The following is a 23,182-nucleotide window of genomic DNA, read 5'->3' as shown; positions in this document are numbered from 1 at the left end:
CTCTGGTTCAGGTCAGTGGCCCCCGCTGGAAGGGGCAGAGTTCGCAGGACGGGGAGACCTGAGCTAGAGGGTGCAGATGGAGAAGCGAGGTTAGGCCGGGGAGGGGAGGGGGGGTCCCCAAAGGAGGAACAGATGGTGCAAGGGAGCTTCCCAGAACTTGAGTCCCCCTCCCTCTGGGGTTCAGGGAGCCTCCCCTCCCGCCTTCCTGCTGTGCAAGGACCGCCTCTCCAGTGCGGCCCCTGCAGAGATCGCTGGGTGCGCGCGTGTCCCCCGGGGGAGGGGAGGGGCCCACGGGAAAGCCCCGGCCCGCGCCCGCGCCTGCGCACTACGCCCGGGTCGCTTTCGCTTTTCGTTTCCCCTCAAGTCCGTGCCTTCTCGGCCACCGAGCGTTTCCCCGAAAGCACGTGGGCGGCTCTTCCCCGCCGCGCGCCCCTCCCGCCGCGCAGGCCTGTTGTCATGGGATCCCCGCCCCCAGCCCCGCCTCCCTGCCAGGGCACCTTCCTCCCCGACGGCGCTCCGGAAGCACGGACTTCACAGGCGGCCCCGAGGGGGTTGGGCTGCAAGTGTCATGGTGAAAGTGATTTAAAAAAAAAAAGATTAAAAGTGACCAGCCGCTCAGAGCAACAGCACCCCCTCTCCCGTGGCCCTCTTCCTGTCTTGTATTTACATTTGCTATGTATTCTTGCAGCACGGGGATGGTACTATGTTCTCTATACTGCATTTTTTTAAAGTATATTTTATTGATTTTTTTACAGAGAGCGAGAGCGAGAGCGAGAGCGAGAGCGAGAGCGAGAGAGAGAGAGAGAGAGAGACATAGATGAGAGAAACATCGACCAGCTGCCTCCTGCACACCCCCTACTGGGGATGTGCCCGCAACCAAGGTACATGCCCTTAACCGGAATAGAACCCGGGACCTTTCAGTCCGCAGGCCCACGCTCTATCCACTGAACTAAACTGGTTTCGGCTTTACTGCATTTAAAACAAACAAACAAACAAACATGTTTTTATTGATTTTAGAGAGGAAGGGAGAGGGAGAGAGAGAATCACGGATGGGTCGCCCCTGCACGCCCCCCACGGGCTTCAGCTGCCAAGCCGAGTTCCAGAATGGCGGCCCTCAGCCGCAGGCGCTCAGATGCGGGGCGTCCCGCGGACACGGCCGAGGCTGGGCCCCCGCAAGCAACTTCCTTCTTAGCGGCTCCCTACAAGGCGAAAACGCAAAGGTCCCGCAGCCCAGCGGCCAGACAGAGCAGCGTCACTCACAAGCGGTCCCCCGCCCCAAGGACCCAGCGGATTGGCCCATCGGCGGGCCGCGGGGGGGAGGCAGCGCGCTGGCGGAACAGCCGCGTCCGATTGGCCGAGCGCGGTGCCCTGATTGGTGGAGGCGGAGGAGGCGGGGCGCTCGGCACTGCCTTTTTTCCTCGCCGGCACTTTCGTTTTCCGGCGCCGAGTCCGCAGGGAGGTCCCGCACCGCAGGCCCGGTGACACCTGTGGGACCCCAGGCCCAGCAGAGGCGGCCCAGGGCGCCTTCGTCCGTCCCCGCTCACCCGGCGCGCAGAGTGAGTGAGCGTGGGGTTCCGGGTGCGAGGCTGGGGTGTGTCCGGATCGGCGGCGGGGCGGGGCGGGCAGGGCAGCGGGGCGCCGGGCCCGGACGGGCTGGCCGCGCGGACAGGTGTGTGGGCCCCCTGCCCCCAGGGCCCGGTCCGGAGTGTCCCTGGTGCGGTTCTCGGGGCCCGCACGGTCGCCCGGCCCGCCTTGTCCGGGCAGTAAGATGGCATGGGAAAGGCCATCACCCCTCCATGCCGCCCTCCCCGCCCCCTCCCTCCGCACCTGCGGGATCCAGGGTCGGCAGGAGGCTTTGATGGGCTTGTTCCACCCCCGGGGAGCTTTCTGCGCTAGGAGCTCGCATCCTGTGCACGCAGGCCCGGTATTCTGCCCCTGCAGTGCTGTGTGCTGCTCAGATCCAGTCCCCAGCCCCTCGCGGGGCATCAGGTGATGGAGGAGTCCGTAACTGTCCGTGGCAACGAAGGGACGGTGGCATGACTGTGGAACCTAACTGTGTCTCCCTGTTCAAAGCTGGAGGAGCTTACTGTCTTCCTAGAACATGAAAGCGATCGTTTCCTTCCTGCAAACCCCCCAGTCACACAGTGCATCCTCCCTAAACTTCGGCCGGTATTGAAGAGCTGGGGGTAGAGGCGCTGGTGTGTGGCTGACTATGCTTTGCGTGTTGTGTTGGTTGGAGAGGTTTTTGCTTTTAGGTGATGGAAATCAGACCTGAGCCTCCCCGTGAACCAAGGTGCAACCCCTGCTTAATGAGGGTGCGGAACCCAGACCGGTTGGGCAGTGATATGGTTCGCCCTTTACTTCTTATGGCTCTGACATACACTAGATCTTCAATTCCACAGACGGGTACTGAGTCCATGACATGTGTAAGACACTGTCCAAGGAGCAGAAGACTTTTTAAAATATATATATTTTATTGATTTTTTTACAGAGAGGAAGGGAAAGAGATAGAAAGCTAGAAACATCGATCAGCTGCCTTCTGCACACCCCCCACCGGGGATGTGCCTGCAACCAAGGTACATGCCCTTGACCAGAATCGAACTCACGACCCTTCAGTCCATAGGCCAACTCTCTATCCACTGAGCCAAACCAGTCAGGGCTGAACAGAGGACTTTTTTTTTCTTTTTCTTTTTTTTTAATTTGGTCCCTGCAACGTGGAGCTGATGTCACGCTGGGGACTCATCACAGAGCTCTCTAGGGAAGGCAGGGGCCGGCGCCCCAACAGAGGTACCAGATGCCTCTGGGTTCATGTCGGAGAAAGCTCCGCTGTCTCTGAGTCAGGCCCAGGCAGCTCTACGGAGAAGGGGCGTCCGCACCGCCTTGGAACGCCGGTGGGGTGCGGAGAGGCAGACATCTGTGGGGGGCGGTGTCCAAGGGCAGAGCCAGGGAGAACGGGACGCCTGGGCTGCTTGGCTCATCGCTGAAGGGAGGGCCGGGGAGGAAGTCAGCCTCAGCGTGGGCAGGCTGGCAGTTTTGAACCAACAAGGGATGGGGTCCAACCTGAGGGTGGCAGAGGCCGGATTGGGAAGTCGTGTCGGAGGCAGGGATGTAGGAGCGCTTGGGACTGGAGCCAGGTACCTGGAGGATGATCGTGCCACTCCCTGTGTTGGTAACACACTTGGTAGGAAGGTAAGATGGGTTCTGGCTTTGTTGGTGTGAATGGATTGACTGCCTGCGCGGTGCCAGGCAGTGCCTCTGACCTAGTTCTTCGGCTCCTAACCGCCAGCCAGTAGACAGCCAGTGAGTGGCCTGGGGGCACTTGCCTGGCCGGAGCTGCCGCAGCCTCTGCCCATCCTTTAGGCACATCCTTCTGACCCACAGCTCAGGGAAGGAGGGACCACAGAGCTGGAGCCTTCCCCTCAGGCACAAGACATGAGAAGTGAGCATCGAGCAGCCAGAGAAAGAGTGCCGAAAGGGCAGCCGTGTCCTTATCCCCCTTTGAAAGGACAATTGTGGGTAGATATGGCTTTGTGCTGCACACGTGTGTTTGCCAGCAAGCCCGTCCCTGCTTGCACGGCCAGGCCCCTCCTCCGAGGGCCGGCGGGACAGCACCCCCTTCCGTCCGCTTGGAAAGGCGTCGGTGCAAACCCTGAACTGTGTGGCGATGGGAGACTCCCCACCTGCTGGACGCCAGGGCTCCCCGCTTCAGTCAGGTTTTATCTTAGTTGTTCATCTTTAAAATTGCTGTGTAAAAACTGACTTACAGCCCAAACCGGTTTGGCTCAGTGGATAGAGCATCAGCCTGGGGACTGAAAGGTCCCAGGTTCGATTCCGGTCAAGGGCATGTACGGTACCTTGGTTGTGGGCACATCCCCATTAGGGGGTGTGCAAGAGGCAGCTGATCGATGATCCTCTCTCATCCATGTTTCTATCTATACCTCTCCCTTCCTTTCTGTAAAAAATCAATAAAACATATTTTTTTTTAAAAAGACACCTGACTTACAGTTATGCAAAGAGATAGTATTACTTTATCCTTCCCAATTATCCTATATTTAATGATGTTGTTTTGATCTTTAAGTTATTACTGAGATTTAAGACATTTTGTGCCAGACTTATTGTTTGCAGTTGGCAAAGAAGAAAACATGTCTCTTTTCAAAGCTATATAACAAAAATAATTCATTTTAACCTATGAGCCATAAAATGTGAAATACCAGGTTGAAGTTCTTTGAGTTAAATTACAGATGGACTGTAATTTTTAAGAGAGCAATTCTGGGAGAGTCCTTAGGATTTGTCCTTAAGTAAATCTAGGTGTTGTTTTGCATTTATTTGTTTGATAAAAGTACAGATTTAGTTAAAGGGCATATTTATTGAACACCTACTGTGTGTCCAGCACTGCCCTGGAAGCAGTGAACAAAACCTCCCGAAAACCTTTTCTTCGTGTGAGGAAAACAAAAGTAAACTATGTAAGAAAATATGTGGCCCAGATGGTGTGACTCAGGTTGGATTCCTGTCAAGGGTATATGCCTGATTTCGTCTTGATCCCCAGTAGGGGGCGTGCAAGAGGCAGCTGATCCATGATTCTCTCTCATCACTGATGTTTCTATCTCTCTTTTCCTCTCCCTTCCTTTCTCTCTAAAATCAATTTTAAAAATCTTTAAAAAAAAAAAAAAAAAAGAAAGGATAAGAAAATACGTGGTATGTTAGATGGTGGTAAGTGCTATGGAGAAAAATGCATCAGTAAGTGGTATAGTATTTTCCAGGGTGAGAGGTGGTGTCCCTTTAAATAAGGTGGCCAGAAAGGGCTTTCCCGAGAAGTTTTTTTTTTTTAAAGAAAAAAGTTGCTTTAAAAAAAAAAAACAGTTTGGAATCTGGGAGGGAAGGCAAGGGAGGGTGGGTGGGAGATGGTGGGCCAGAGAGGGATAAAGCGGGACCATGTAATACTTTCAGCAATAAAGATTAAAAAGTAACAGCAACAGCCGAACCGGTTTGGCTCAGTGGATAGAGCGTCGGTCTGCAGACTGAAAGGTCCTGGGTTCGATTCCGGTCAAGGGCATGTACATTGGTTGCGGGCACATCCCCAGTTGGGGGTGTGCAGGAGGCAGCTGGTCGATGTGTCTCTCTCATCGATGTTTCTAGCTCTCTATCCCTCTCCCTTCCTCTCTGTGAAAAATCAATAAAATATATATATAAAAAGTAACAGCAACAAAACAAACAGACACTATTGAAGCAGTATATAGTTCAGAGGCAAATTATGTATTGGATCCAGCAAAGCATCTGCAGGAAGCGCCATGCTAAGCGTGGGTCCCCGGAGCCTGGCTTCCACTAGTGACGTCTGCTTTCCTCCAGGATGTCCCAGTGGTACGAGCTGCAGCAGCTGGACGCCAAGTTCCTGGAGCAGGTGCACCAGCTCTACGATGACAGCTTCCCCATGGAGATCCGCCAGTACCTGGCCCAGTGGCTGGAGAAGCAGGACTGGTGAGGAGGGCCAGAGAGGGGCGGCGTCTGTTCAGGGAACTTGCTGATTCAGGGACATGGAAGGTGAACCTCATCGGAGCCGCTGGGGTTGTCGGTTCCAGAAGAGTGTGGATTTGAAAAGTGGCACATGTCTCTACACAGCTACACGCATTAGTCATTAAGCACCTCATACAGTCTTGTCAGTTTAATGATGACACACTAGAGGCTCGATGCACAAAATGCATGCAAGGGCCTTGTCCCTGGCCCCTACCCACCCCGCCCGCTGCAGCTTTCTCCAGAAGGAAGGATGTCCTCTGGTCTAATTAGCCTATTACACTTTTATTATTATAGATGCTCCTAAATGCTTTGGGTATGTTAGGTAATGCGACACTAGTTACTGCCCAAGTAGGATACAGGCCATGGAAAGAAGTTAAAAGAAACATTAAAGCTGAGGTATGGTACAGTGTTGCTTAGAGATGTGAAGAGGTGATAGCATTCAGGCCATATCACTCAAAAGTGACCCATGTTCTATTTTAAAAGTTCTTTTTGCTGACTGTGGGTGCTTTCGATGTCCTGAGAGTATTCGACATAGAAAAATGAGGTCCCCTGCTGACCTCTCCCCTCAGAGTTGGTCGCCATGAGTAGAGTTGGGCACAGTCTGGGAGTTGTAGAATTTCTCGGGCTAGCTACGTATAACAACTATTGTACTGACTCCGCTGAAAGCAGCATCCGTGTCTCAGGAAAGTGATAAAATGAAGGAGCACTCGCTGCTGTTAGCGGCTTCACACAGAGGCAGTGATGATCTTTGTGTTTAAAATGGCCCCTTGGTGAGCGTGTGGATTTTCCCTGTAGGGAGCACGCTGCCAATGACGTTTCGTTCGCCACCATCCGTTTCCATGACCTGCTGTCGCAGCTGGACGATCAGTACAGCCGCTTTTCCCTGGAGAACAACTTCCTGCTGCAGCACAACATCAGGAAGAGCAAGCGCAACCTGCAGGTACACAGTGTGTGTGTGTGTGTGTGTGTGTGTGGGAATGGCCCGTGATCACAGGAGAGTTTTCCATTCGCCATACACTGAGCACATGCATTGGCATCCAGAAAAGTTAGAGGCTGTCAACCCAGTCCCTTCCTGTGGCGAAGACTTCAGAGCACAAGTAAATAATGTCAGCTCGTTAGGCAAGAAAATGTGATTCTGAGAAAATGTGACGCAACAGACTTGTTTGACTAAAGGTTGTAGCTATTTAAACCAGAGGAGGAAGATTCCGTTTTAAGAGCGGTGAGCTAGAGCGCCACGGCCAAGCCCAGAGGGGCTTCCGTGCCGAGTCCGGTCCGTCCTGGTCTGCGATGGAGAGGGAGCCCAGCACACAGTGGGGCCTCCTGGGGTCCGAGGGGCGGCGGGGCGCTAGGGCGAGGCCCTCCTGGCCTCGCTTCTTGTGGGGCTGCCCTGCGAGGGAGGGTCTGGGGGCTCTGGGCCAGAGAGAACGTGCTACGGAGTTTTGGGGTTACCCCAGAAGCACTCCCTTGTCCTTAAGTCTGGCTCCCACAGTAGGACACTCCTGTTCTAATGGAGGCGAGCGCTGTTGTTTTCCTGTTTCATAAAAACACAGCCAGCTGCTAACCTGAGGTTGTGAGCACCTTGTTTTTCCTGGTCTAGGGTTTTATAATGCCAGGGAAGTCCGGTTAACTGCATAAACATTGGTTCTCCTATCAACTTGGCTGGCATACACCTGTTATAAAAAGCCACGATGCTGTTTAAAAAATAAAAAATAAAAAGCCACGATTGCCAGTATTTTACAACTACTTTTGGCAAGGAAGCAGAAAAATTGAGGAGATGTCTCTGGTTTAACGGAAGCAGAGACCAGTGGGAACGTCATGGGTCATTGCTGCGTCACTTGCATTGTCTCAGGACCCTCACTAAGGATCATTCCTATAAAAGAGAAGTAGTAATTAAAGAAAAAGTACGATAGGAACCATGTATAAAAATATTTGGTTTTTTAAATCAGGAAGTAATTGAGGTACCTGCACTTAATTGGAAAGTTAGAGCAGTTTTTGTCAGAATTTGTGAAAAGAATATTCTGATTTTACCAAATATTAACTTCTGTAGAATTTAATAAATGTGAGATGAGATTTCTCAGTGAATATGAGTTCATCTCAATTTACGATGCACAGCGACTTAAACATTCTGATACGTAATTTACTTTTGTCCTGCCCACCCATACATAGGATAATTTTCAGGAAGACCCAATTCTGATGTCAATGATCATCTATAACTGTCTGAAGGAGGAAAGAAAAATTCTGGAAAATGCACAGAGATTCAATCAGGTACTTCTTCTTCTAATTGAACACTAAACACTGATGATAATAATAAAATAAATGCATTTATTTTTCCAACAAATGTTACTGAGGTGGTGGTGAGCAGGCCTCTGATGTTGTAGCCCCAGGAAGTGGGAAATCAGAAGTAGGGGTGTTACGGACCAGGCTCGTAAAAGCGACAAGGAATAGACACAGTTGTTCCAGATAGGAAGGATCGCCATGGAGATAACTGGTCAGGGTGCTGTGTTGACAGTGATGGGGTGGCTGGGGACTGGCTGTGTAGATCAGGGTCGGACACTGTTCTGGGGTGCGGGGTCAGTAAGGATGCAGGCAGGCCCTGAGTGGGTTCTTGCCGCAGCCCAGGGGGGGTGGGGGAGAAAAGGGGGGTGAGCAAATGGGCAGACTCGGGTTCAGTGTTGGGCTTGTCGTGAAGGCTCAGACATGGGAGTGAGACAGTGAAAGGTCAGGGTGACTAGTCTGTAACTGTCACGGGGAGTGCCTGTGTGCTGAGCCGGGAGGACGAGGGAGGGAGGACGGCTTTGACGGCACAGGAGGTTTGGGGAGGAGAACTGGTTGATGGGACAAGCAAGAGCTTTGGGTTTTGTTTTGTTTTTAATTTATTGATTTGAGAGAGAGAGATCGGGGAAGGGAGAGGGGAAGAGAAAAAAACATCGATAGGTTGTTCCACTTATTTATACATTCATTGGTTGATTCTTATATGTGCCTTCACCTGAATCAAACCCCAAACCTTGGAGTATCATGACAATGCTCTAACCAACTGAACTGCACGCCAGAAAGAGCTTTGTTTTTTAATATATTTGTATTGATTTCAGAGAGGAAGGGAGAGGGAGAGAGAGAGAGAAACACAGTGATGGGAGAGAATCATCGATCAGCTGCCTCTTGCACACCCCCTACTGGGGATGTGCCTGCAACCAAAGTACATGCCCTTGACCGGAATCAAACCCGGGACCTTTCAGTCCACAGGCCGACGCTCTATCCACTGAGCCAAACCGGTTTCGGCTATTTTTTAAAATGTAATATTTGTTATTGATTTCAGAGAGAGAGGGAGAGAAAAAGATAGAAACATCAATGATGATATGATGATAGAGAATCATGGATCGGCTGCCTCCTGCACACTACCTACTGGGGAACAAACCTGCAACCTGGGCATGTGCCTTTGACCAGAATCAAACCCAGGAGCCTTCCGCTTGCAGGCTGATGCTCTGTCCATTGAGCCACACCAGCGAGGGCAAGCATTTAAAGCTACATATCATTGGTTTTAAACTCAAGCTGACTAGTCTGACAGGTGAACCGAAGGCGTGTTCCTGAAAGCAGCGCCATCATGCCTCTGCGTCACCTGGTGAGGCATGGGTCACCAGGGGTCCGATCAGACCCTGCCGCCCTGCCTCCCAGCAAGCTGAGGTGCAGAAGGCGCCAGTCTGGGACCACACGGGGACTCCAAGGCTTTAAGACAGACAAGGACAGGGTTCTTTTTTTATTAAATGGATTGGGGTGACATTGGCCCACGGGAACATACAGGTTTTGGGTGGGGGTTTATGTAATGGGACCTGTATACTGCACCGTGTGTCCACCACCCAGAGTCCAGTGTCCTATTACCTTATATTGGGGCCCCCCTTCCCTCTGGCACCCACCACCCGTTGTTTGTGTTCACCCCTATGAGTGAAATCATAGGAGTCCGGGGTTAATAAGAAGAAACTTGTCTGCAGAACCTGAGAAACCTGAAACAAATCCCTGTGTGGCGCCTGCAGCCGTATGGATCAGTGGGACATCTGTTTCAGCACGAACTGGGCCTGGTCCTTCCGTGGCATTCACAGTTCGCCAGCATCTTCTCCAGGCCCTGGGAACGGAACTGTTCCCTGCAGGCACCCCTGTGGGAAGGTGTCGGAGGGCGTGGGGGCACAGGGCATAGACTTGACCTTGGAGTGGGACCAGCAGGTAAGTGCCAGACTAAAGGGTGACAGTCGGTCATGCGCCCCGTTGCAGGCGCAGGCGGGGAGCGTTCCGGGCACGGTGATGCTCGACAAGCAGAAGGAGCTGGATACCCACGTCAAGGATGTGAAGGACAAAGTGAATGTGAGTATCAAGTGCCCGCGGCTTTCTGGGGAGGGAAAGCTTTCAGTGTAACCATAGCAACACATCTCAGTCCTTTAAACAGTGGAGGAGAAACGTTCAGCTGAGGCCCCAAACCTAAGGTGACCAGATTTTAACATTGGTAAAGCAGGACACCATTGACGGGCGTGTGTGTGTGTGTGTGTGTGTTTTCTTGATTAAAAATTTGGTTTATATTATATTATAAATTATTATATACATATTGCTTGAAAACACAGTAAGTAGTTACATAATTACATGAACATATTTTATTGTTAGTTTATAAATTAATTTGATTGTTATAAAGTAACTATATTTTTAAAATTATTTTAATTTTAATCCTATATTTCTTTCTAAATAATAACAATACTAACTTGTATTATTTTTCCTCTGAATTTGCTGTAATGTAAGTCGTAAGTGTCACTTTCAAGGCTTGCGCTAGACTTTTTGCTGCCACTATAAAATATAAGTAATACGAGTACTGTCTGCTAAGTTCAAGAAAATTTATGCATTTATGAAGTAAATAAATAAATTACTTACCTAATTATCTGAATAGCTGATTTGTAATGACATCACTTGTTTAACTAGCTTACTAGCACACAGTACGACTTGTATCATCTGAGAGACAGTGACAAAACGTTTTCGTCGTTGCCAATTCCAAAAAATCCCACTGTTCATTAAGTCCAAACAATGGTGGTCGAATTCTAACAACTGATCAACAATGCGAACTTTGATAAGCAGTTCTCGATAATCAGTTCTCAACAATTATTTGTTATTACTAAAGTTTAACATTATAAAATTAACAAAAATAATATAAAACTCATATCCTGGTTAAATAGCCACATGGCCGCCGAAAACTGTATATTCGCTTCCCGTTCTCCCACCATCCCCTAGCTTGTTGTGTGTTCTTTCCAAAAATCGGGACTTTTTTAAAATGCCCCGGGACGCGGGACTTAAAAATCGGGACGTCTGGTCACCTTACCCAAACCTCAAGTTAACGAGTCGGATACACCAGTGAGTAGACAGACTCTCAGGCCTTCCTGATGTGACTGACAGACACCGTGCTCGCTTCGGCCTTCCTGTGGCGCCATGTTGTACTGCTGCCTCTGCCCATCGCCCAGGAAACCGGACACTGCTGCTCTAACAGCCCTGCCCCAGCCGGCGGTCCCCGGTTCTCGGGGACACATGGCCATCCTCAGGCACCTGCCTCCCTCTCAGATGTGGATGAGGAGGGAAGCGTGTCCTGAAGCCAGGGCTGCTGCGTTCCCGATTAGAGCAGAGCGCCGCGTCATTTTAAGACAAGCCTTCGAGGCAGCGTGGGGCAATGGGGGTGCTCGGTGCTTGGGGTGGGGTGAGGTCCGCTCACTCCCTGTAATCTGAGGGCTGTTTGGGGAAGAGTAAGCACGCTCTAACCAGACCTGTGTCGATGGAAAGGCCAGCTGATGGGGCCGGGCCTCCCATGGGTCTCTGGGTCACACAGGCATGGGGTGCGTCAGACGGCGTCCTCCTAGCCTCCTGGGGAGCCCATCACTGCAGTAAGGATCAGGGCCCCGTCCTGACATAGTTTCTTTCCTTTTTGAAAGAAATATACTTTTGATTCAGAGAGGAAAGGAGAGGGAGAGAAAAATAGAACCATCTATGATGAGAGAGAATCATGGATGGGCTGCCTCTTGCACGCCCCACACTGGGGATCGAGCCCGCAACCCAGGCCTGTGCCCTGACCGGGAATCGAACCGTGACCTCCTGGTTCACTGGTCGATGCTCAGCTACTGAGCCGCACTGGCTGGTTGTGTAGTGTCTTTTATAAATAAAGTTACTATATATTTATTAATGAAACGGCCACTATTTCATGTGTATGACTCGGATTTTGCAAGTCTAGTTCGTCTGAGGGAGCAGGATTATTGCCATGGCTTTCTGGGTCTTCTAGAAGCAGTGATCTGTTTCTTAAAGTTTTGGAAGCTGATCAGTAACAACCCTGTTTATGTCTCTATTTATAGTGGATAGAGCATGAAATCAAGACGCTGGAAGACTTACAAGATGAATATGACTTTAAATGTAAAACCTCGCAGAACAGAGGTAAGCTCACATGCAGCATGGTGCTCATTGGTCGTGAGTTTTTCCGCCTGCGTGAGCCAACAGAGACCAGTCCTTCCCAAGTGCCGATATTTCCACTCGGAATTGCCCGTCTGGCTGAGTGATTGTATACCTATGTAATTCAGCCTTCAGTGCTGGGATGCTGGGGGTCAGATAATGTGTTGTGTAGGTGTCTTGTGCATGTCCGGCTCGTACCCCTAGGGGGCAGCAGCACTATCCCCAGGCCCCAGTGGCTCCCTTGGTGGCAGGGGATGTGCTACTTGACTTGTTGTGTCTAGCCCGATGGCTGACAGAGACTGTTAGGAATGTGGGGTGAGTTCCCAGGCCCAGCGCCTAAGCTCCCCCACGTTCCAGCTCCACGTGTGTGCTCTTTGGATAACGATCAGCATTCTTCTCAAGTCTTCAAGCAGTAGCTCTATGTTGTTGTGTTTTTGTTTTAATTTTTATTTTATTTACTTATTTATTTTTTTATTGACCTCAGAAAGGAAGAGAGAGATAGAAGCATCAGTGATGAGAGAGAATCACATGGATCAGCTGCCTCCTGCATGCTCCCTACTGGTAATTGAGCCCACAACCTGGGCATGTGCCCTGACCGGGAATTGAACTGTGACCTCCTGGTTCATAGGACAACGCTCAACCACTGAGCCATGCCGGCCGGGCTTGTTGTTGTGTTTAATGATGACAGCAACTGAAAAAAATCCCACAAGTGTGCACTGTGTAGAACATGTGGGGTACTGCTGTGACCCCAGCAGTCATTTGGAGGACAGCATGGTTAATATTAGAGCAAAAGGGGGATAAATGGTGATGGAAGGAGAGCTGACTTGAGGGGGTAAACACGCAATATACAGATAATGTGTTGTAGAATTGTATACCTATGTAATTCTATTAACCAGGATCACCCCAATAAATTCAATAAGAAATAGTGAAGAGATCATGCGTATGACCTGGGTAAAAACTCTGAGAGAAGGAACCTCAGCTACTCTCACTTCCTAATCGTCTACTTCTCTCAGAGCCGCTGCCGGTTTGGAGTTTGCCACGCAGGTTCCTTGAGGTCACACTGTGACAGTGACTGCAGAACCAGGCAGTGCTGTTGCCACCCAGCAGGGTCATTAGAGACAAGGGTTTTGTTTCATGCGACCAATTCTTACACATGTGACGTTTTCCTCCTCCTATTCAAGGAAGACTGGAGAAGACTGACTTTGACCTCTAGCCTCATAGTGCTGGGCCACGGCTTTGCCACGGGCCTGGGGGCGTGGTCTTCACTCATCCTCTCTCTCTTCCCTTTTACATCTGCCTGTGTCTCTGCCCATCACAGAGCACGAAGCCAATGGCGTGGCCAAGAGCGATCAGAAACAAGAGCAGATGTTACTGCAGAAGATGTTCTTGATGCTGGACAACAAGAGAAAGGTAGGGACTCCCTTTCCGGGAGACGTGCCGCATTTGTCAGGGACTGTGAGGGGCGCACTGGAGGTCAGGGCGGAGGAGAGATGGTTTTTATAACCACTTGACATAGATGAAAGGCTAGTGGCTTTGCTTTAAGAAAATTGCTTAAAACTCAGCGATTAAAGGTACGTTTACTTTGCTTTGTCTGCCCTCTCCCCGCAGGAAGTCATTCACAAAATCATCGAGGTGCTGAATGCCACCGAGCTGACCCAGAAGGCCCTGATCAACGACGAGCTGGTGGAGTGGAAGCGGAGGCAGCAGAGCGCCTGCATCGGGGGGCCCCCCAACGCCTGCCTCGATCAGCTGCAGAGCTGGTGAGCGTGGCCGTGGTCCCGCCCGCCCTGGCGGCCAGCCCTTCTCCGCCGGGCCAGGGCACTCCTCTCCCTGCTGCCCCTGGGCCATGGGACGCCTCATTGGTGCCAGAACACCAGGGACATGGTTGTCACATAACACTTTTAACAACTCAGGTCCTGATGTTTTATAAAAACAAAATATTGAGGCATTTTCTAGGGTGACATAACAGTTTGTGTGGTCATCCACCCATGAGTACGTCCTGAAGCTGTGTGCGGCTCTGGCCAGGCCTGGGTCGCAGGGGGAGGGCGGCTGGTCCTGGCCGGGAAGGAGCCCTGGGCGTGCAGGCAGGGGTGGTGTGGGTGATTCTGGCAATGCAGTGCTGCCAGCGCTAAATGGTCCCATGGGGGACGAGGGGAGGGGTTGCCTCAGAGGTTTCCAGAAGTTGGATGTACACTTGAGAATGCATAGGAGGGCTTCATGGCGACCAGAGAGAGAAGCACATGTTAGTGTTTTCTCCCCAAATACCACTGAGAGGAGCCTCATCCCCCATCACCCCCTGCAGTGCGTGTGCACCCATGTAGATAGCGGTGTGCTACCCGTGAGAACCCCTTGCTGGTGTCCGAGGGCCCTCAGGCCCGGTCGCTGCAGGCCGTTTCTGACTGAGCCCTGCTCCGTGCCGCCCAGGTTCACTGTCGTCGCTGAGAGTCTGCAGCAGGTCCGCCAGCAGCTTAAAAAGCTCGAGGAGCTGGAGCAGAAGTACACCTACGACCACGACCCCATCACCAAGAACAAGCAGGCCCTGTCGGACCGCACCTTCAGCCTCTTCCAGCAGCTCATCCAGAGGTAAGGGGAGGCCGTCGCACCTCTGCAGGTCTGTTGCTCTGAGGAAATCTGTGGTCATCCAGTAAGTAAAGAGGGTCTAATGGACCCTGGCTGGTGTGGCTCAGTGGACAGAGCATCGGCCTGCGGACTGAAGGGTCCTGGGTTTGGTTCTGGTCAAGGGCACATGCCCAGATTGCGGGCCTGATCCCCAGGAGGGGGCGTGCAGGAGGGAGCTGAACAGTGATTCCTTCTAATCATTGATGTTTCTGTTCCTCTCTCCCTCTCCCCTCCTCTCTGAAATCAACACAAATATATTTATATTTTAAAAAAAAGAAAAAAAAAAAAAAAGGAGGGTTTACTGGGTTACATAAACTTTTCATGGCCAGTCAGTTCTTCCCAGAGTCCTTCCTTCTGTGGCTACCTAGGGTGGGAACTAGTGAATGTCACCCCTTCTCTGTCCCTCCACAGCCAGGCCGTGCAGAGATAGCGGGCCTCCCCTCATCAGCCGTGTCCCCTCCCTCTGGCCTCCTCTCCCCTCAGGCTCTCACATCCCCCCTCACTTAACACTTAGATCTGATGCTTTGCGCGTGCGGAAGGATCATTGTAATAAATCGTTAGCAGGTTGGCTTCTCAGCTCAGACTGCAGTGCACAGAGCCCAGCTGAGGGTCTCACTGGTAAAGAGGATCGCACCCCCGGGCAGTTCCTCTGGTTCTATCAAGAGCAAATGAGACCCGAGCGTTGCTTTTCTGACTAGGAGCCCCCATTTTATCCCCCTTAGAGCCTTCCAAACTGCTGCTTCGCCTGTGCCCTGTACCCCCTTCCTCTGTGGGAGATGGGTTTTTACTGCCCGGCCTTCCTGGGAACGCTAACCTGTGCTTTGCTGGGACCCACAGCTCCTTCGTGGTGGAGCGGCAGCCCTGCATGCCCACGCACCCGCAGAGGCCGCTGGTCCTGAAGACGGGCGTGCAGTTCACCGTGAAGCTGAGGTGAGAACGCCAGGCTGAGCGCCGCCTGCGCCGAGTCTGCTCCCCGCTCCTCCAACAGCGCTGCCGGGTGCATCTGGGGGAGGACTCCGCACCGGGCGCTTTATTCCGAACCCTTCTTCAGGCGGAGAGTCTGCCTGGCCCTTCCCCCTAGCGCTGTAACAGGTGTGTGTGCACACCCCGACTTTTTCCAGTGTAGACGCAGTGCGCATTCCCTGCACGAGGAAGTCAGACTGAGTCCCAGCAGCCCCTTCCCTCTTGAGCGTCAGTGCAGGAAAGTGCTTCATGTGCCCCCAGAACCCATGCACCTTGTGTGGGGGCCTGTGGCACATACATTTTTCTGCCAAGTGGGTTCATAGCTCGCTCATCAGATGTGCAGACGACTGTGGTAACAGCCTGTGCCAGTCCTCACTGGGTTTGTTCACGTCTACATAGTACATGAGTTATGTGTGTGTTTATAGACACACATGCACACACAGATACATATGACGTGCAGCATCTTATGTCTAAGAACCGGGATTCTGCTAGTTAGTTGTTTTGCGGCTTGTTTTTCTCCTGATGATAAACTGTGGAGACGTTTCCATGTGAGGACACATGCTTTCCCTCCTATGGAACAGCTGCCCCGCTCACCTGCCCCTCCAGGGGCGCAGCGGGGCTCTGGGAAGCAGCACTGATCAGAGGAGCAGCGGGGCTCCAGGGAGCAGTGGGACTCTGGGGAGCAGCACCGGCCAGGGGAGCAGTGGGGCTCCGGGGAGCAGCACTGTTCAGGGGAGCAGCAGGGCTCCAGGGAGTAGCACTTGCCTCGAGTCAGCCCTGGTCCCATGTGCTGGGCTGTTAGTGAGGTCGTAGGTGCTACTTCCTGGCACTATACTCAGCACCCTTGGGTCCTGGCACCCACAGCTGGGAGGGCACCGGAAGTCTCATCCCGTCACTTCCACACGGAGCAGAGCGAGACATAAGGGCTCCTGCCCGGGGCCTCCAGCTCAGCCGAGCACAGAAGGCCGAGTCTCCATTGCTCCACCCCGCCCAGGTGATGAGAGAGGGGACCCTCATCTTCCTGATGAGGGGCGATAGTTTTTAATCTACCCCCAAGCGAACAAGCATTAGATACAAGCTTTAGTAAAAGTATTTACTATATTTTACCCATACAATTGACCAAAAGTAGAAATTTTGAAAAAACCCCGCATGGGCTAGGCTGTGTAGGGAGCAGGTGCTGCGTGCTCTCAGAGTCTGCCATTGCCATTCTGCCCGCAGTCACAGTTGGGCATGTGTCCCTCAAACACACTTCCGAAGCCCAGGCGCGCAGATACAGATGTCAGTGTCATTGTAATAACCCCAAGCTGGAGGAGGTGGGGGTTATCTAAAGGTTCATTGATAGGGAATCGGCAAAATAAATTGTAATCGAGTTTTTTTTTAAGTAATGAAGACTTTCATTTTTCTTTCCAGATTGTTGGTGAAATTGCAAGAGCTGAATTATAACTTGAAAGTTAAAGTTCTGTTTGATAAGTAAGATATCTTGACTACCATCCAAGATGCACGTCCTATGGAAATGTGGCCGTTGTATGGGAATCCCAGTGGGTTGTAATTGCAGCTCCCACTCCTGTCCCTCCCGCCTGGCCTGTTTAGACGGCACAGGAGCAAGTTCATAAGAGTGAGCTGGCACTGAGCCAGCCTCCGCACCGCCCGCCTCCTAGGCCGCCCCGCCCGGGGGAGGCTGCAGGTGCCCAGCTGCCGTGACTCTGCAGCCGAGGGCTAAGCGGCCACTTCCGAAGGTCCTCTCGGTTCCGAGCAGGGCTCTGCTGAGGGGAGTCCTCGGGGCTTGGCACAGTGCTGTGCGTGGAGTGAGCAGTTGCTCCACTAATAGTGACAACTGAGGCTTGCGTTGCGTGAGGGCGTGCTGGCACCCATTGGCTAGCTCACGCCTCACAAGAGGCTGCCGGCTGGTGCTGTTGGCATGTTGCACAAATGAAAAATTCCTGCCCCGTGATTCATTACCCAGTGGTCCTGGGCAGACGGGTGTGGGAGCGAGTGAGTGAAAGAAAGGGCAGAAAGCCCACGGGTACAGAGTTACCTTTTTGGTGACCTTTTTGGTGACCTTTTATTTGTAGACATAATTTTACACGTTTGATAGAGCTCATTTCAAAGCTTACGTACCTAGATACCATTTTACATGGATCCTTCTTTTTGCAGAGACGTGAACGAGAGAAACACGGTGAAAGGGTACGTAGTACTTGGCACTTATTCTACCACCTTCTTTCTCTGTCGAAGTTCCAGGCCGTTTACACCTCTCTCCTCTGCCGCCCAGGTTCCGGAAGTTCAACATCTTGGGTACACACACGAAGGTGATGAACATGGAGGAGTCCACCAACGGCAGCCTGGCTGCCGAGTTCCGGCACCTGGTAAGGCGGCCAGTCCCCCTTTACAGCCCGGCTGGTTTCCTAGGACTTTGTGGGATGTGGGGGGGCCCCCTGGGAGGAGATGCCCCTCTGTGGCTTGCGACCACCCCTCCCCCCAGCGCTTGGGGAACCTCAGTCCCTCCCCAGCCCAGGACTGTGCACTCTGTTTTCTGCATCTCTCTCCCAGAGACACTATTTGGGGTGCAGGGACTCAGCGTCTCCCACATACCAGTGCACACATAAGTGACCTGCACGTGGTGCCTGGGACTCTGCCGTTTCCCCAGAGGTTCTTGTGGTCCCAGCTGGGACTTTACCCCGCCCAGGTGTGGCAGACCCCAGGGTCCCCTCACCTCCTTCCTCACATTCGCCTCCTGGTGGCCCTGCACCACTGCCACCCGGCAGCAGGGGTGGAGGTGAGCGGTGCCTCAGCCGCCCCCCTGCAAACCCTGGTTGCATGCTGAGGACGGCTGGTGCTGAGCCTTCAGTGCTCCCGGAGCCTGCAGGGAGGCTCAAGGCAGCCTTCACCTAGCCGCCTCCCGGCCTCTCGTGAACAGCGGCCCCTCCGGGAAATTAGACTTGGTGTGAGAGCCTCGATCCAAACTCAGGAGCCCAGCGCATCCAGAGCTGCTCTCGGACCCTAAGCTGTTTCCTCAACAACAAGGATCGGCTCCTTGTGAGGACAGTCTTAGCTGGTCCTGAACTGCTGAGCCTGCCTGGGGACTGCGGGGGCAGGTGGGGGAGCAGAGGCCGACCCCTGAGCCTGGAGAGCCTGGAGCGGCTGGGGAGGGAGATGAGTCACTCAGGGGAGGGAGGGCAGCAGTGTCCTGGCTCCTCCCGCACGCGAGTGATGGCCGATGCCTGGCTGCAGGCAGGCTCCTGCCTGGGACCCCGCACAAGGCCCTGTAGTCTTGTGCTCTGGTTCTGAGCATAGCTTTCGGCTGCCTTCTTCCCGAGGCCCGACTCTGGTGTGATTGTAAATGAAAATAGCATCTTCTAAGATCGGGTCGGGTACTTAGGTGGCTTCTTGTTTTATAGCAACTGAAGGAGCAGAAGAACGCCGGCAACAGAACCAACGAGGTGAGTCTGTCTCAGCCGCAGGTCTGTCCGGGGGTGGCCCAGCACCCCCATGGCCGGGGACGCCTCGCACAGGTGCTCAGGCCCAGCAGGGCAGAGTGGTGGGTGCGTCAGTAGCAACAGCAAACACCCTGCATTTGTGGCTTATGGCTTTCAAACGGTTCCGCTCACAAGTGGGTCGGATCCTCCCAGACTGCCCGGGTGGGGGGTGGCGGGGTCTGCAGGCGCCTGTGCTCCTCACGTTTTGCAGGGGAGACCTAGACCCACAGGAGGTCTGCAGGATGCAGAGGGGTCACTGTCAGGACTGGAACTGGAGGCCGGTTTCTGCAACTGCCCTGCAGAAACCAAGGTGCCCCTGCCCCCACGCCCCCAGAACAGCGGCCTGCTGCTGTGGCCTTTTCAGAGCCACATCCTGGAGGATCATGTCCGTGCTGCAGTCAGCAGGAGCTGTGCGTGGGGGCGGCAGCACAGGGGTCTGGTGTGGAATGTGCCGTCCCTGCTGCCCGCACAGCGAGCGTCCTTCCTCACCGCCACCAGCGCAGTGGGGAGCCGGGGCCAGCCCTGGCCTGGGCCTGTAGTCTCCGTGGCCTTTGTAGTCTCCTGTCCTCGCAGGGGGGCGGCCACACCTCTGGTCTGAGATGTGATGCTGTTATTGCTATGCCAAGTGCTGGGGTCCCAGAAACCTCACGAGAGAGCCGGAGGACTGGCTGTGAAACGAGGGCTTATTAGGACTTCCGTGTCCCCGTGGCACCGGCTGGTTGTCACCGCCCACCTGCTGCCAACCCTGAAGTTGAACCTCTAAATTCGATCCGATCTGGCCTGTGGACGGGCCGCCCGGGACCCACACTCTCTGAGCTCGAGGTCTTACCCGGCTCAGAGCACAGAACCAGGGAGAGAGGGCAGGGAAGTGCGGAAGCCGTGTGAGGTCAGACCGCGACTGTCCTGCTGAGGGGCTGGCCCGGCTCCCGAGGCCTCCCAGCCCCTCATGATGCGGCACTGCATTCCCTCAGGGCCGGGGTTGGGGGGCTCTGGGAGGGCTGTGTTCCCATCTCACGTGACATAACAGGTAGCAGGGCTCTGTGAAAGCCACATTTTTACCCAGGTCAAGGCACTTGGTGACCCCAGGCTCATGCACATGGCCTTCCAGTTGGGAATCACACCTGGCCTGGCACCGCCCACCCCACCTGCGGAGTGTGCAGCCCACGCGGGGAGGGGGGTCAGGGGGTGGCGACAGTTCTTTCCCTGAGTAGTGGCCCTGGCCATGGTCCCAGCGCTCGGTGTTGGAGAGAACATGGGACGGCTGCAGTGACCGACCTGGGGTGGGAGGGGCACGAGCCTCCGGGCGGCCTGGCTGGCGCAGCTCTCAGCCGGGAAGTCTTGGGAGCGGCAGGACCCAGCGACAGTGCCCCCTTCTCTCGCAGGGCCCCCTCATCGTGACGGAGGAGCTGCACTCCCTCAGTTTCGAGACCCAGCTGTGCCAGCCGGGTTTGGTGATTGACCTGGAGGTAAGTTTTACGAGATCCAGCCGTGGGAAACTTCATTTCCAACTGCTTGCTTGTGTTTTTATTTCTCAGTTTTTGCTTTAGAGGTATTTGCCTACTTGCTTAAAAAAAAAAAAAAAAAAAAAAAAAAAGTGATATTTCCAGCTAATACTCTTAATTTGGTGATTCATGAAGATAGGTAATTGAACTACCCTTCAAAGTCTGTAAGCAAATTGTTTCAGTTGAGCTAGTCAATGTTAGTTTTTATGTGAAGCATTGAGACGTATGTCCTAACTGAAAGATACAGTAAACCAAAACAAACTAAGCCCTGGGCAGTGTGGCTCAGTTGGTTGGAGTATCATCCCTGTGTACTGAAGGGTCCTGGGTTCGAGTCCCAGTTGGGGTATGTGTGAGAGACGACCAAACAATGTTCTCTCCCTCTCTCTCTTTCTCTCCCTGCGCCCCCCTCCACCCCCTGTCTCAAGGCAAGTTTTAAAAAATGGCAACCTTAAGAAAAAAACGCACAAATTGAACTATGAGCTAAAGAACATAACTTGACATTTTAATTTTGAAGTGTAACATCGGTGTGATTTACCGATAATCCCTGGCTCAGGCCTGAGGCTGCGCAGAGGTCTACGGCGGTGTTGCTGTCACTCAGACGGCCTCCTGGTCTCTGTCCTCTTGCAGACGACCTCCCTGCCTGTCGTGGTGATCTCCAACGTCAGCCAGCTCCCCAGCGGCTGGGCCTCCATCCTGTGGTACAACATGCTGGTGACGGAGCCCAGGGTACGTGCACACACGTCTGCTTTCACCCCGGCACCCACACCCCCTGCTTTAGCTCCCGTGGCTCCGAAAGAGCCGCCAGGGGCCTGGAGGGATTCTGGGGAAGTGGCTTGTGGCTATGTTTTGAATGAGAACTGTGACTTCCCTCGGGTTTGACTAAGCTGGGCAGTCGGTGGTCTGTTATAACTTACTGTGGATGAGGCCTCTATTGTTACTTCTTTAAAATGGATGCATCTACTAAGCAACCTCATTGTTAGAGTGTGCACACTCCCCACCGACTGATTCTAGTTGTTCACGTACTCCAGTCCCTCGGGCACCGTGAGCACCTGCAGTCACCTAGTCACTGTGAAAACTGGTTTAGCAAATTCTGAGCCCAAAGAAGGGGGTTAGGCTCCTACAAGCCTCGGTTACAAGCTCTCGTCACCAGTTCGTAGATGATCTGTCTGTGGTGACCTACGAACTGGTGACCCAGCAGCACTGAGCCTCGGCCTGAGCACCGCCCACCGGGCAGCACGCTCCCGAGGCAGCACTTTCACATTTAGACAGTGAGGCCCCAGAATGGCACAGAGGCCGTGCCTGACCTGGGAAGGACCGAAACTCTGAGAGGTGAACTGGGCGGGGTGGGGGGGGTCTGACCTCAATGGGAAGCGTGCTGTGGGTGACACATCTGTCACCAGCGGTGCACGCATGGCCCCGAGTGAGCGCAGAAGCACGTGGGTCTCCATTTCCGAGCGACGTCCATTCAGGGAGCACTGGGTTCACAGATGGGAAGCTGCAGGCCATGCGCATCGGCCCCGTTTCTCCGTCCGCCGTGGGCGGTCACGGAAGCCGATTGTGCTGGGTGTCTGGCCTGCGGCCGTGGCTCTCGGGGAGCCGCTCACGTGGGTGTCTTCTCCCCAGAACCTGTCCTTCTTCCTGAACCCACCCTGTGCACGCTGGGCGCAGCTCTCGGAGGTGCTGAGCTGGCAGTTCTCCTCCGTCACCAAGAGAGGCCTCAACGGGGACCAGCTCGCCATGCTGGGCGAGAAGCTGCTAGGTACGCACGTCCCTCTGTCCACGCACTCCTCCCCCCCGCTCTCCTGGTCAAGGGGAGGAGGGGAAATGGCTTTCCAGTGAAGCTCAGGAGACAGGCCGGCCAGAGGGCTGGGTGGCCTGTTTCCCACGATCTCGGTGGCACTGCTGAGCAGCGGTCCTAAGAGAAAGATGCTTTTGCATCATGAAAAGTATATTCCTGTGGCTCAAAAAAGTTCCGAAGAGAGAGGTCAAGTCTTTTTCACCTTGGAGAGAAAACCAAATCTCTGCCACGTGCGAATAGGGCTGGGGCCCGTGCACAGCACATCCTGGGCACCGGACTCAGCGGCCTGTAGCGGGCCCTGCCCACTGCCCACATCAGGACCCCCTGACGAAGAGCTTCGCCTGCCGGGGCAGGTCCCCCCAGCAGATGGACCCCTTCCGGTGGCCAGTGCCCTGGTGAACGAGTCTCCCACCCTCAGCAAGTCGAAGGCCACTGGGCTCAGGCCGTCAGTGGGCGGGTGTGCACACGGTTTCTTTACGAATTCACGGCAGCATCGCTGTGGACGCGCTCCTGGCCCAGCAGTGCTGCTCTCACTGCAAACGCCCCGGGCTCCCCGGACCACAAGGCTCGCTGCAGCGCCTCCTCTTGGCCATGCAGCTGCTGGTGCCGCTGAATCAAAGTAGAAAGTTCCCGTATTTCTTCTTAGTTGGTGAGAAGATATATTTCTCTCTGTAATGGCTTATTTGTGATTCTCTCTTTTAAAATATATGTGTGTTTTCATTGACTTCAGAGAGGAAGGGAGAGAAGCACCTACCAGCTGCCTCTTGCACACGCCATACTGGGCATGTGCCTGACCAGGCATCAAGCCGTGACCTGGTTCATGGGTCTATGGCTCAACCTCCAAGCCACACCAGCCGGGC

At 53.5% G+C, this 23,182-nt stretch overlaps 1 protein-coding gene across 2 annotated transcripts in view; it reads left to right on the top strand.

The window, feature by feature from the left end:
* The first annotated feature begins 1,400 nt into the window (after window positions 1-1,400).
* The window catches only part of STAT1 (signal transducer and activator of transcription 1), a 33,357-nt gene continuing 11,575 nt past the window's right edge, over window positions 1,401-23,182 (top strand). For both annotated transcript variants that reach the window (XM_084892124.1, XM_084892123.1), the window contains exons 1-17: window positions 1,401-1,556; window positions 5,347-5,475; window positions 6,307-6,451; window positions 7,678-7,776; window positions 9,772-9,861; window positions 11,874-11,952; window positions 13,286-13,377; window positions 13,576-13,727; window positions 14,392-14,550; window positions 15,424-15,516; window positions 16,960-17,019; window positions 17,704-17,733; window positions 17,819-17,912; window positions 18,945-18,986; window positions 20,405-20,488; window positions 21,152-21,250; window positions 22,148-22,283. In XM_084892124.1, coding sequence (XP_084748250.1) covers window positions 5,348-5,475; window positions 6,307-6,451; window positions 7,678-7,776; window positions 9,772-9,861; window positions 11,874-11,952; window positions 13,286-13,377; window positions 13,576-13,727; window positions 14,392-14,550; window positions 15,424-15,516; window positions 16,960-17,019; window positions 17,704-17,733; window positions 17,819-17,912; window positions 18,945-18,986; window positions 20,405-20,488; window positions 21,152-21,250; window positions 22,148-22,283 — 1,582 coding nt within the window. In that variant the 5' untranslated portion in view covers window positions 1,401-1,556; window position 5,347. The remainder of the gene's footprint in view (window positions 1,557-5,346; window positions 5,476-6,306; window positions 6,452-7,677; window positions 7,777-9,771; window positions 9,862-11,873; window positions 11,953-13,285; window positions 13,378-13,575; window positions 13,728-14,391; window positions 14,551-15,423; window positions 15,517-16,959; window positions 17,020-17,703; window positions 17,734-17,818; window positions 17,913-18,944; window positions 18,987-20,404; window positions 20,489-21,151; window positions 21,251-22,147; window positions 22,284-23,182) is intronic.

This window comes from Pipistrellus hanaki (assembly GCF_964339955.1).
Source record: "Pipistrellus hanaki genome assembly, chromosome: 8".
NCBI lineage: Eukaryota > Metazoa > Chordata > Mammalia > Chiroptera > Vespertilionidae > Pipistrellus > Pipistrellus hanaki.
The sequence above is the reverse complement of the archived record's forward strand: the minus strand, read 5'-3'. Positions and strand labels throughout refer to the sequence as shown.